This window comes from Pundamilia nyererei, unplaced genomic scaffold, assembly GCF_000239375.1.
Source record: "Pundamilia nyererei isolate P.nyererei 1_Seehausen unplaced genomic scaffold, PunNye1.0 scaffold00180, whole genome shotgun sequence".
In the NCBI taxonomy this organism is placed as follows: Eukaryota; Metazoa; Chordata; class Actinopteri; order Cichliformes; family Cichlidae; genus Pundamilia; species Pundamilia nyererei.
This window is the reverse complement of record NW_005187581.1, coordinates 852,677-867,366: the sequence shown is the minus strand read 5'-3', so window position 1 is coordinate 867,366 and position 14,690 is coordinate 852,677. Positions and strand designations below refer to the sequence as shown.

The window sequence follows — 14,690 nt, the reverse complement described above, 5'->3', positions numbered from 1 at the left end:
TATAATGTTCTTCCTCTATTTATTTATTTTTGGGGGGGGGACTACAAAAATGGCTATGATTCATAAATAGTTGATGCAGTCCTTTTGTTAAACTATTTTGAATTTTAGCTGAAGGTCACATTTCAATCATATTTTGACTGTTTGATTTAAAGTCTAATGCAGTGGTTTACAGCGACAAAATGACAAAAATTTCGGCGCAGTATTTTTGTTGACTGTACATTCACTAACCCACACAGAAACACAAATACGCACTAACCTTGTTTTTTGTAGCTTTAATTAAAAAAAATAAAAATAAAAAATTGCGCTAATCATTAATTGAAATTTAAATGTCAACCAAGGATTTTATGGACTCTGATGAGTTTTTCAGTACATGAAACTATTTATAATGTACACTCAGCAAGTAATGGGTCAATTATTCAGGGTTTAAACATAAAATCATCACATTTTTCTACTCTTGGTGTTTCTGTATTATTTACAGCTGGTATTGTATTTACTGGTTTTGTTGGTGGTATTGCTTTGTTCTAAAAGCTTTAATATAATTTTTGAGACTGTAAATATTAATGTAGAGAGTCTGGAAACTCACCTGAATAACAAGTACCCAAATGCGTAAATAACAAAAGGTAACCACAGCAATGGGAACCAGAAAGTGAACCACCACTACTGCCACTGTGTAGGAACTGCTGACATTCTGGGCGAAGGTGCAGGAGTAAACTCGCGGGTCATAACGCAGGGAACCAACGAAGAAATTCGGGACAATGGCCACTACGGTGAGCAGCCAAATTAAGGCAACAAACATCAAAGTGTTGCGATAGCTGTATAGCCGACTGTATGCGAATGAGTGGCAGATATAGCAGTATCTGTTCACCGCAATTCCAGTGATGTTGAAAATGGAACCGATGACACTGAGCCCCATAAGGAAACCACTGACCTGAACAGAAAGAAAGAGAGTGAAGTGTTTTTGTCAGACTGTGCTGGGAGTATGTTTATTGCTGCTGTAGTGGTGGTAAACTGAAACAAGCTGAAAGCTCTGTGTTCTTACCATGCATTGTGTGTTTCCCAGAGCCCATCCATCATGGAAAAGAGCGTAGAGAACCAGAGGGTAGGGGTAGAAGGCTACCACAAGGTCAGCAAATGCCAGACTCACCACAAACACATTACCTGTAGAGGAATATATAAGGAGACGCTGTCATTTCTATGATATACATTTGCAGAAATGTGCTCTCCGATCATGTGTTGACTCGCATCACAAACACCATAACTGCTGCTCTCTTAGCACTAGCCTGACCCTCAAATGTGAGCATGATGAATTCAGCTGTCATCTTCTCTTTCTAAACGTTTGCCTGCAAATGCTCAGTCTTTAGTGTCAGTCACTGTACTCCCATATGGAAAAGAAATAGTAAAAACATATATGATTTACTCATGAAAGTGGCCACTTTCTCATTACTTTCATATATTTTTTTAGTAATTATACAAAACATACAAGCTTCATTATATAATTTTTCAAGGGATCTTATATGTGTTTTCACTCTTGTATGCTTTTCATACAAGTTTCATACAAGACAGATAAAAACTTTATAAGATTTATATATATCTTTTCCATATGGGCTGACAACTCTGCAGCACATCTAGAAAATGGAATAAAACCATTACCAGAACTATATATATCCTCATTTCCATTGTTGTCACTAGTCACTTAGGATGATCACCATGCAAAAGGACCCTTGTTGAAGCTATTTTAATAATGGAGTTTTGGCTTGCACTGAACATTGTCCACCTTGACCATTTACTGACTACTACATGGGATGCACTTTTCAGTGAACTAGGACCCTATCTCAGCAGGTCCAGCATGGTGTGCTTGTTGGCTGTGAAGACAGAGATTACAAACGGTTTCTACCCTCTGCCCACAGCTGATTGCCTCATCCCAGACAAAGTTTTATCACAAATGGCAGAGTCACTGTTTTGACAGAGTAGAAGGGCAGGAGTGTGGACACAGCTCTTGGGGCATCCAAGTCTTTTTTTTGGCTTTTTTCTGGCTAGTCCCCTGCCCAATTCAAAGAATGGTACGGCCGCTATATCTCAATGATATAGCTACAGCCAGATTGGCATCTCAGAATAGGTTGTGTGATTAATTCTAAGTCAAATATCGTTTGCTTGAAACAAAACATAAACAAACAAAAAGGAGAAAATGGCAACGATGAGAAAAATTGAAGAAGATTTGGAGGAGATGAAGGAGGAGGAGGTCTGGCGGAGATGAGCCCCCGGTGGAGGAGCAACAAACATTAGAGCGTCAGGTAGTGGAGTTTTTTGCGAGTAAAAAACTTCCCCTGCATAGCAACAACATCGCGGCGTGTTATACCCTCCCCAGAAAGAATGCCAGCGCACCTCCAGCAATAGTAGTAAAATTTGTGAATCGAAAACACAAAATTGAGCTACTGAGGCAGTCCAGACAACTGAAAGGGAGTGGAGTATATGTGAACGAACATCTCACAAAAAAGAACGCCGATATTGCCAGACAAGCCCATATCATGCGTAAAGAAAAAAAAATCCAAGCAACATGAACAAGACATTGCAAAGTGATGATAAAGCTCAACGGAACACCAGAAGAAGCCAAGATTGTAATGATCAGGGATCTTCATGATTTGGACAACTACGGGGGATGATTACACTGTTGCAGTCGGACGGCAGAAGGTCTGTTATGATGTGTTTGCTAACAACTAGCCGAACGTATTCAATAAAAGACACTATTTCCGACTGTCAGAGGGGGAAAATGGCAAGGTATGAGACAGTAGACTGGAAGAGTATTAGTGTGAAGCTGCAGGTGGATATGGAACTGGGATCGACGGTACCATTATGCGTTGTGAAATACTTGTACGAATGTTATGTCATAAGGATTACAGACATTTAAAGAATACCCAATCACAATGACTGAAGATTCGGATTACAAATTACATGATTTTGAAAATAATATAGATCCAGAAAGGAATGTGCTTAATGCAATTAATGTTACATGCAAGTATTATGAGAATCGATTTAGGGATAATGTTGACTTGGGTAATACATTTTCATTAATTCATTTCAACTGTAGAAGCCTCTATAAAAGTTTTGTTCTGATCAATGATTTTTTGAATAATCTGAAAGGCAAGTTTAAAGTGATAGCACTATCAGAAACATGGGTAGATGAGGAACGGGGTTGGGACTTTCACATTGATGGGTATGCATTATATCATATAAATAGATCTAATAAGAAGGCAGGAGGTTTGGCACTTTTTGTTGATAGTGATTTGAAATGTAAACATGTTGAATATATGTCTGTGGAGTGTGTGACAGTAGAAATAGAAATGGAAAGAAAGAGTAATATAATTGTTACTTGTATGTATAGGAGGCCTGGGACACTGATAGAAACATTCACAGATGTAGTAGAAGATTTATTGAGCAAGGTAAAGGGAAATAAGACATTCTGTATTTGCAGGGATTATAATATTGGGGTTTTTTTTAATGTCCAATCATAAGACATCATCAGATTGACTTATTATTTGGAAGAGGGTTCTACCCTCTGATTACTAAACCTAGTAGAATAACTGAAGAGTCAGATACTTCAATTGATCACATTTTCATTAATTGCTTGGAAAGCAACATTATAAGTGGTCTTGTCATAAATGACATAAGTGATCATTTACCTATTTTTGTTACTTTAGATTATAAAATGACACGAAAGGAGGAAGTGTGTGCGGACAGATATATAAGAATTAGAAATGATGATGCAATAAATGAGTTCAGGCAAGATCTTATGAAAGAAGATTGGAATGAGGTTTATGTAAATGACGTCAATGCTGCATACGAGACATTCTTAAATACTTATCTGGTTTTGTATGAAAATCACTGTCCACTGGTATTATATATAAGCAAAAGAAAAAGAAAACTACTGGTAAACCATGGATAACAAAAGGATTAGAAAATGCATGTAAAAAGAAAAAGAAACTGTATAGAGATTATATAAAACTTAGAACAAAGCCTGCTGAAATGAAATATAAAGTTTATAAAAAATAAGTTAGTATTAATGATCAGAAAGGCTAAGAAAGAGTATTATAATAAATTATTTTACAAAAACAAAAATAATGTTAAGGGTACGTGAAATATCTTAAAAACGTATTGGGTAATAAATATACATCTTTAAATTGACCTTTAATAAGAAAAATAAGGTCATAAGTGATATGAATTAAGTGGTAAATTAATTTAATTATTTTTTGTAAATATTTGGCCTAACCTGGCAAACGTAATTAGAAAACAGGATGATTCAGAATGGAGTGACGAATGGAAAGGAGATAGCAGAGTGGTACAGTCTATGTTTTTAGGGGAAATCACTGAAAAAGAAATCATAGCTATTGTAGCAAAATCTAAAAACAAGACATCAAGAGACTGTGATGGGTTAGATATGGTCATCGGAAAAAAGACTTTGGATTGTATAATCAAACCTCTCTGTTATATTTTTAATCTCTCATTTTATACGGGTGTATTTCCTGACCGACTGAAAGTGGCAAAAGTTACTCCCCTTTATAAATCAGGAGACAGTCATAGTTTTAATAATTATAGACCAGTATCATTGCTATCACAGTTTTCTAAAGTGCTTGAAAAACTCTTTGCACAAAGATTTGATAGTTTCATTGAAAAACATCAACTGTTAAGCGAAAGTCAGTACGGATTTCGACGGAACAGATCAACAGCAATAGGATTAGTGAATACTATTGAAGACATTTCATCAGCAGCACATACTAATAAATATTCTATAGGGGTATTCATTGATTGAAAAAAAGCTTTTGACACTCTGCAACACTCCATGTTGATTTCTAAGTTAAGTACTTATGGTGTGAGAGGAATAGTATTGAACTGGTTAAGCAGTTATTTAGATAATAGGTTTCAGTATGTGCAGTGTTTAGGCAATTCATCTGATAGAATGAAAACAGAATGTGGGGTCCCTCAAGGTTCTGTTTTAGGACCAAAACTTTTTAATTTATATATAAACGACATTTGTGATGTGTCAAAAATGTTACATTTTGTTTTGTTTGCAGACGATACAAATTTTTATTGTTCCGGAGAAAACTTGAAAGAATTGGTTAAAATTATGGTTACTGAAATGAAAAAAATAAAAAAAATGGTTTGATGTAAATAAGTTATCGCTGAAAGTTTATGATATTCGGAAACTGTGTAAAGGAGGAAAAGTATTAATTGAAAGAGTGACAGAATTCTGTTTTCTGGGTGTAATAGTGGATGACAAGTTAACATGGAAACCTCATATTGAACATAAAAAAAAATTTTGCTAAAAGTATTTATATCCTGGGTAATGTAAGATATATATTAGATTACAAGACAATGAGAATAATATATTTTTCATTGTTTCTACCCTATCTGAGTTATTGTGTTGAAGTATGGGGGAATACATACGTGACTAATATGAAACTATTATATTTATTACAGAAGAGAGCGCTTCAAATTATGCATAATGTTAAATATAGAGAACACACTAATAGTTTGTTTATAAAATCGAAATTATTAAAACTAGAAGATATAGTGAAATTACAGACATTAATTATTATGTTTAGGGCAAAAAATAAAACACTACCTCTTAAGTTACAAAGTTTATTTGTATTGTGTTCAGAAAATGGGGACGTCAGAAGGAAGTTTTATTTTAAGCATCGGTTTGCTCAAACCACACAAAGGCAAATGTGTCCAACAGTCATAGGCATAAGAAACTGGAATTCTCTCAATGATCATCTTAAGTGTTGTACAAATGTTTCTCAATTTAAAATCTGCTATAAGAATAAAATGATAAACCAGTATGAAGAAGTTGAAAATAATAGAATTTAATTGTAGAAAAAATGATCCTTTTAGTTTGATATTTAGTGGTATTGCTCGTTGTTGAGTATATTGTTCTGTTGGTTTTGTTTTGTTATGTGCAGAATATTCTCAGAGTGTAATTTTGGTTGCCTACTTGTATTGTCACAGATAAGGGGCAGGTGTCAATAAGAATTTATTCTTCTTACTGCTCCTTTTCATGCATGGAAAGTGTTACTTTAATTGAAAGGAAGGTTGTGTATGGGAAATGAATTACTGCTGTACCATGTGTGAAGCAAAATAAATAAATGAAATGAAATGATGCACAAGAAAAAGACAATGCATTGATGTTGCCCAAGCTGCTGATTTGAATTGTTTTCATCCATGTTTTTAGCTGTAAATTTGTTGGGACATTCTTTGGCAGAAATATCTGCAAACAGATGTGAACCTGAATCTCAGCCCATGCGTGCAATCAGATCTAAATTAAATGTTAAAATAGTCTCTAAATCTGTAGTGGATTTGCTATTCAGAGCAGGGAATGTGTCAACACAGGCCCCTTTCAGTTGGAGGTCTTTTTACACGTAATTCTTTTGCTACGCTTTTAGAGTTGTGCCACGGTAGATTTGCAAACACCTGTGGCGATTTGCAAATGTGTGCTGAGATATTTTTTTTTCTCTTTTTTAAATCAGGGTTTTGTTTGCCCTGAGCGCAGACTCACAGGCTCCCGCTGTCAGACGGTGTACTGCTCTGCCTGCACATATCTAATCTAAAATGCAGCTCATTCCATACTATTCTCCATTTTGCGCTAAGCTTTAGGTATTGTTGATTATACTAAGTCTCCATGTTCATGTATGCATGTTAAGTTGGGATTAGTTCTCTCAACAGAATCCTCAGTGCTGGATTCTTTAACAGCTCACTTAAAGTGCAGAGTTGTTTCATGCAAGCTCAACTTAATAACCATTTTCCATGAATAATCATCAGTTATACAAAAAGTGGGAACCAAAGACACTAGTAGGTGCATTACTTGGAGATGTTGTACCTATTTCAAAGACGTTTGCCCCCCAAAAAGAAACGAAAACAACACAAATGTCCAGATAAACATGGCAGAGCTCCACCAGGTCTTACTGTCTTTCACCTGCTACTTTTCATATTTTTGGCTCGCCCAGTATTTCATCTGCTGACACCTAAAGAGGTGATTTGAAAGACAACTTTTGTGCTCATGAGGTGAAACAACTACTGATCATTCCCATTCCTTGTCAGTGGTGATGGCAAAGGACAAAGGCCTCTTGCGTGGCAAATTCGCAGACATATCTCAAAGGGATTGTGGGAGCTTACTGTGTCTCATATAACTGTCAAACCATGTCAAAAGTACACGATGCACAGCACACCAGAAATGTATTTCTAGCTAAACCATGTACACATGGATTCTTTTGTGCGCTCCCATGTGGCTTCGGTGTGTGTCCGTCAGCCCAGCGCTGTCACTGTGCACTTCAACTGACAAGGAGAAATAAGTTATTCAGCTTGGATGGACATCAATCATTTTGATATTCCAGTTATATCCCAACCAGCCCCGTGTGACCAGATTGTCACAGATGGCTTATAGACTTCAAATGTAAATGTCAATGATGAACACCACTTTTCTAAACATGCAGGGGATGTTTTCTTGCACAAAATGTCATCATCTTATTATTGAGATCACTTACCAGTGTTCCAGTCTGGGGTTGTTTTTATATTTATATATTTTAAATCGATTTTATATTACTTGAAAGATTAGCTGCAAATTAATATTAGTTTTAATTCAAGGAGTGCACAACAGAAACACAGATTGTTATACACTGATTTTCACCAGGGAATTCCACAGTCACTGTAATCATTTCAGTCATTTAACACGATTAACACTTGTAACTGTTGTGTGTGCTGTGCGTATGTGACAGCATACATCAGTCACAAACCACAAATATAAGAAAAATGTCTATGGACAGCAAGATTTTTGTGGCAAATGCAGCATGACATCTTCAATTATGGACTGATAAGATTTTGTAATCTAATACTGTTCATTTCTTCTAGTGGATATAAATATAAATTGGATGTGCGTATGTGTGACTCTTTTGTACAGTTCCCCAATGTTCTGACAAAGCACAAATTATCTGTGGATAGATTAATGTTCATTACTGACAGTTGTGTTTGTATAGGCGCGCATTTCCCACACTAACAGTTAAATTAGGCACTGCAGAGTGATGCATAGAGCATGGATAAACATGCACACAGAGATTTACACTGATCAGGTCCAACATTAAAATCACTGACAGGTGAAATGAATACCATTTATCATTTCATTACTATGCAATATTCTGCCGGTAAACCTTTGGTCCTGCAATTGCTTTACTGTGATTGATTGTTGAAGTCCAACAGAAAAGGGCTCTCGTCAGTGGCCGTTATTGGCATGACAAAGCAAAAAGGAGATTTCAAGTTTCTTTCTGATGGAACTTCCTGTTTATGAGAAGCCATAGTGTCTAAAATCCCTGTAAACTAAGTTCTTTTTACTTTGGGTACATGCAAACATGACAGTTTTTCAACTTCAGAAGGGTCATGCATGCCTTATTTCATCTACTCTTTACTGTTGTAACAGTCTTTATTCAGCTGTCAGCCTGTCATTGATCGGTTCACTGCAGCTGGTCCAAAACATCGCAGCTCAGCTCTTAACTGGCACATGCAAGTGAGACGACACGTTCCTCCTCTCAGCTTCCATACAACTGGCTACCAGTCTGTTTTAGACCTGATTTTAAGATTTCAGTGTTTGTTTTTAAGATGCTGCATGGGTTGGCATCTTTTTGCATCTCTGATCTTTTTACTTTGCACACTCTCTGTAGATCACTGAGGTCTACAAAGCAAAAATTCGCAGTTGTGCCAATTTCAGATTAAACATAGGCATGATTGGGAAGTTTGCAGGAACTGCCGCTGAACTGTGGAATAAACTGCCTGCTCATGCCAGGACCCCCTAAACATTGGACCCTTTTAAAACCCATTTTATTTGGTTTTTAAACCAGAATGAGTTCTTATGCCTTTTTATTACCTCCACCCAGGAGGTTATGTATTTGGTAGCGTGTGATAGGGTGAAAGGTTTTGAATGAATTCTAATAAAACTTTGTAGTTGGGTAGAGTGGGGTCTTTTTAACAATCCATCTAAAATTTTGGCATACACCCAATAAGGCATTCAAGGTCAACTTAAAATAACATGTAGCATTTGACCTTTGACCTCACCTTCAAGGTTAACAGAGTGATCTGAAGGTGAAAGAACTAATAATGCTCTATAGAGCTATTTATTATGGCAATGGGTTTTTAGACTGACATGTTGGCATGGGATACGTTTTAAATTTACTTTACTTTAATTTTGTTGTCATTTTGTTATGTACATGACAGTAACAGGTTATAAATGCATAACAATATGAATATATTGTAAAGTGTTCCTGAATTAAATAGGAACTAAACAACGAAATGAATGCTACACATGCACTATATCCATATAAATAAAAAAAATTTAATTGTACCGAAAATTATGTCAAGTAATTAAAAGGCGCAAATAACAAAAGTCTGCAGTTTGCACCACAAACCTCTTGTTTATGCTGCTGTATTTGATTATTTATGCTTAAAAAAATCTGTATTTTGTTTTATTGCATTCTTTTTGCTATACAATATTTCACCTACTGTTTATAATTGTCTTTATGAATCTTGAAACTTACTTTACAATTTGTGTTATTTCTGCTCGGTCGTTGTTAATTTCCCTGCTACATATGTAACTGTCTGCCCCTCCTTCGTTAGCACCTGCTATCTGTCGGCTACAACTGTTCTCAGTCAGCCAGCATATATATAGCACACCTGTGGGATTGTCTTGAAAATCAAACCTTAGCAGTACTAGTGTTCCTTTGTGGTTTCCTTTGTGTTGCCATTTAATCTTCTCATGTAATAACTTTTGGAACTGTTTTATGAACTTTGACCCTGGTGTGCTCCTCACCTGTTTTGTTTGCCATGCTACCTGCACCTGCTCAACCACTGTTTTTGGAATAATGTTTTACATTTTAGACTATATCCAGGGCTCATGCGTCTTGTGTTTGGGTCCTCTCTCGTGTGAAACCATTTAAGATACTTAGGAATGGCCAAAGCCTGTGTTCATGAACTAATGGAACAAGTGAAATATATGTCTTATTAAGAATTACTAAAAATTCTTTATGCAACACTTGGAGTACCAAGTAAATGTAATCATTTTAATCACACTCATTATGACAACAGAATGTCAAACATTTAGTGGCCTATAAGTGTTTGAGGAAAAGTAATGAACCATCAAGTAATCAAGATTCAACCAAGTAGAAGTAGAAATAAAGCTGACTTTTTGCTAAATTTTTTTCAAAGAAGTGTCTTTTCATATGGCTCGTCATTATTTCGAAGTTATCATCTTGTCCTCAAACATCAAACCAGCATTTTTGCAAGGTTTTTATTGCAGTCAGACATATAAATACATTTTATGATTAGTGTGGGAATTTCATTTTCAGTTTACTGTTGGACTGAATCACATCCAATACAGAAAAGAGTTTTTATTTTGAATAGTGGTAGTTCAGCAACAATATGAATATGAACAATATGAATGCTTGAAATCGCAGTACGATTTCAAGCATTCATATTATCTTAATAAACCAGTTACATCATGGGACTGTTATGCTGAATGAAAAACATAGTTATTTAAGTATGTTAACAACAGAAATGAATGTACTAGTTTGTTTCTTTTATACATACAGTAGCTAGCTCCTCTAAGACTAGATAAACAGCCACATGCTACGTGAGCACTGTGTTGGCATGGACATAGAAATTTGGATTTGGTTTTGTGAGAGAGCTGGCTGCTTCATTTCCTCTGTCATCAGATAGCAGCAACAAAGCAGCAAACAAGTGTCCCACATGTGTGAGCACACATGCTGAGAAGCCTGGGGGAATTTGTGAGAACCATCTGGTTGCTAAGCTATAGATTATGATGATGATCACATTTCATCATTATTCACTGAAGAAACTCGCACTTAACTTGGTTTTCCTGTTTTGTGGTTTAGTGCAATGTAAAGAGCAATTACATTACACTAGGGCAATTCTTCAAATTTTAATATTGATCATGTATTTGTGTCCCCACAATTATATGAGCATGATCGAGCCATATTTGAAATGCATGCTCTCCCAGTTAAAACAGAAAGCAAAAGCAAACTGAGCGTTCTCTAAATCAGTGCCTCGCCAGATGCCTGCATACAACAGTCACAGCTGTTCCCTGCACACGGCAGCAGGAAGTTTTCTGGACTAGTACTGTACTATACTGCATATTTTGGTATCAATCCAATACCATGTAAACACAAGGCCAGTGGTGCTGATGACAATATCGTTACCAATACTTTTTACTTGTAAAGGCAGCTTATTTCTATTGTCCCTTATCTGTGTTTTTGCTGGGGTGAACCTGTAAAGCACTTAAATGTACTATACAAATAAAGTTGAAGTAATTTATGATATGAATCATCATCAATTTGAACATTTGTAATGACTATTAATCACTGTGATTTTTAATTTCCACAATAATCAGTTAGCGCAACAAAACACACCTTTCAGTTTTTCATGTGTTTTAAAGCAGGACTTTTTGGAGACCCTGAAATTTAATGTGTCTGACTCTGAAGCACTTTGGGTCATCTTGTGTTGTTTAAATGTGCTACAGGACATACGGTATATAAAATGGACCTGGCAGTCAACACAAAAAGGTTCAGACATTTTTCTTTCTGCATGTTTGAGGTATATTTTTTTCATTTCCAAAAATTGATTTATTTAATACAATTCAGTGGGCTACATATTAAACGTAGAGAATAAAAACAGTATTGAAGTATCAATCCTATGTGCTATGTGCCAGTAGCGATCTGATACCAATACCAAAGTTGGTATCGAGACTATCGATATTTAGCTCGCACCACAAGAATCAAACATAGCAGAGGGTTAAAAACAAAAAACTACACAACAAAACTAACTTATTCAACTGCCTGGAAAAACACCACAAAACACAGTATTATGAATACAAGAAGGCTTCGAAAAACAGAACAATGGTGGCTAACATGAAACGTCCAACATCAACTCAGACATCCATGAAAGCAAGCCTTTGTGCGTGTCAGTGTATCCATCCAGCTCACAAAGACACACTGAAATCATCAGCGCAATCACATTCCATTTGGCCAGAGATGCATGTCCATTAAACACGGTGAGTAAAATGGTCAACTTACTGGACAAAAGAAGCAATTATTTTTCCAAACTGGCAAAACCTGTGCTGTATTCAAAACACTGAAGGGGAAATAGAGGGCTCTCACAGCTGTTTGAACACTTTGTTGTGAGTTTTAGTCACATCCATCATGCAGGTAGAATGAATGGAGGGAAAGATTTTATACAGTTTGTCTGCAAAGATTAATCTATGAGGATTCATTTACAATGCCCCTGTGATTTCATTTTGTGTCAGGCTTTGGTGCAAAATATACAAATAATTTTCATAATTCTTAGATTTCTACAGATGGGAATGTGTTACATCAGTGTCCTTTTTACACGACTGTTAGATTTGTATTGTTTATTGTCATTTATGCTTAAAAATATTTAACCATATATGCTTAGAGGTGTATAATCGATTGTGTAGTGATAGGATGTGTGATCCTTAATAGTCTGCAAAGGCTTTGTGTGCATTCCAGAGTGTTCTGGCAGTCACACCTACGTCCTGGGAGCATGGGAAGAGGTCGTACCTTGTCTTATTGTTTTATGGTAGGATAAACGTAGCTATGTCAGTTTTAGGCTAAGAGCCTTTTGTTTAGATGGACCCTGTGAAGACTCCTGGCACCAGCTTTGGGGAGTCTTCACAGGGTCACATCTTGACTTACACACTTGCACAGGCAAGGTACTCTTTGTGTGTATGTAGACGTCATATGTGAACCTATGTATATTCATGTGAGCTCAATAAAAGGAGTGCTATGGGGAACCTGGCTGAGAGTCTGACGGAGGTCAAGTGGGTGGAACGACACTTGGCTCCAGACAGGTCTCCCTCATGCATGAGTAACACGAAGAAGTTTGCCTACTTGGTGTTCAATGCTTTTGCTGTGTAATTAAATTATCCTGAACGTTCCAGCGAATAGGTTTAAGCTACAAACCTATCAACGACGGTGCAATAAAAACATTTTTTGTTTCTAAAATTAATGAATGATCATGACAAACAACCGTGACCTATATATATATAGGACTGTATTTGTGATTAGCATTTTTGCCATAATCATTGCATTACATTACATCGTCATTGGATTTTTCACATTTCCACAAGAAACACATATACACAGTCCGAAGTCATTATGATATATATGCACTGAAGAGGAAACACACAAGCATAAACATGTCAAAGAATTATTCTTATTATTACTTTGCTTTTTTAAATTTAAATTTTTCTAATTTTTATGCTTAATGAGTGGAAAATATGTTGCTAAATTTAAATTTTCGGCCACACATGTGCATAATTACATATTGAGCTGTTGACAGAAATGTGATGCTCTTTGATAAAAAGAAATCATGAGCCTTAAATGACTATAACAAACAATATAGAATCAGAAATCATTTCATGCATTTTTCCTTAACGACTATATAAGAAATGCCTTTTGGGAGGAAATTGCAATGATTTTTTTTCTTTCATTTATCCTTTTTCCACATCATTCCTGTGGGAGGACATGCAAGGCTGTTTTGCCTTTTTTGCATTTAAATTTGTTTTTAGTGAAGGAATGGGGACAAGGAATAGATGCCAATAGAAAGATGAGAGAATTGGAGGCTGAGTCCAGAAGGGAGTGATGTGGAAGCCGAAGTGGTCAGGTGTGATAAAAATTGCATTTTCATGAGGAAATGCTAAAAGTAAAAAGTGAGAAGTCAGCAAAGGTGGGTAAATAATGTAATTCCCACATGACGTGGACGTGTACCATCAGGTGCCCTGGTAAATCATATGTGAAAATTATGCAAGAGGAATAAGTATATTCTCTCGCTAAGTCTGCAGAGATGAATGAATAAATCGATTAGCAGAAAACATAAAATTAGGAAGATAGGAAAACATGAAAGAAAAATAAAGGTCACCAGAGAATAATATTGTTAGCAGTGAAGGGACCTAATTCGTTTTTATATTTATCTAATTATTCATTATTAGTTGTGTAAAATTACTGTGCCGTTTAATGTTTTAACAGACCAACCAGAAGCTGCCCTCCTAATTTCGTATTTTGCACAGTGCAATGTCAATAAAGCCTTTTTATTCTTCTTTTCTGAGGTAAAGATACGTTCACTAGGCCCTTTACCTTACGTAGTACTGGACTGGACACCATTCTTTACTTCACACACATTCAACAAGGTGTTGGAAACATGTCTCGCAGATGTTGGACCATATTGACATGATAGCGTCACACAGTTGCTTGAGATTTGTGGACATGATTTTCACTCATCCTACTAGATCCCAAAGGTGCCATACTGGATTGAGATCTGGTGACACCAGAAGCCATTATGTCAAGTAATTAGTACACAAAACTCACTGGCATCTTCAAGAAACACTCATGTAGAGGCTTTTTTTTGTCAGTGGTGACACCTATTGTTGAGGAGAAAACCGCAGCAGTTATGTGCACCATTACAGCAATGTGGCTGTGTAGTAACGTATATCGGCTGTGCACGGAGCAGCGGGTATACACCACCACTACCACTAGCCTGAACCACTGATATGCGGCAGGAAGGATCCATGTTTTAATGCTGTTTACGTCAGACAGGGGCGTAATTTTCCAGGGGGGTTATGACCCCCC

General features: G+C 36.3%; 1 protein-coding gene across 1 annotated transcript in view; it reads right to left on the bottom strand.

Annotated features, from left to right (window-relative positions):
- mtnr1bb (melatonin receptor 1Bb) overlaps positions 1–14,690 on the bottom strand; it is a 48,185-nt gene that overhangs the window by 3,135 nt on the left and 30,360 nt on the right. Inside the window, exons 2-3 of the mRNA XM_005746618.1 lie at positions 1,040–1,158; positions 584–928 (exon numbers count right to left, since the gene is read on the bottom strand). Coding sequence (XP_005746675.1) covers positions 584–928; positions 1,040–1,158 — 464 coding nt within the window. The remainder of the gene's footprint in view (positions 1–583; positions 929–1,039; positions 1,159–14,690) is intronic.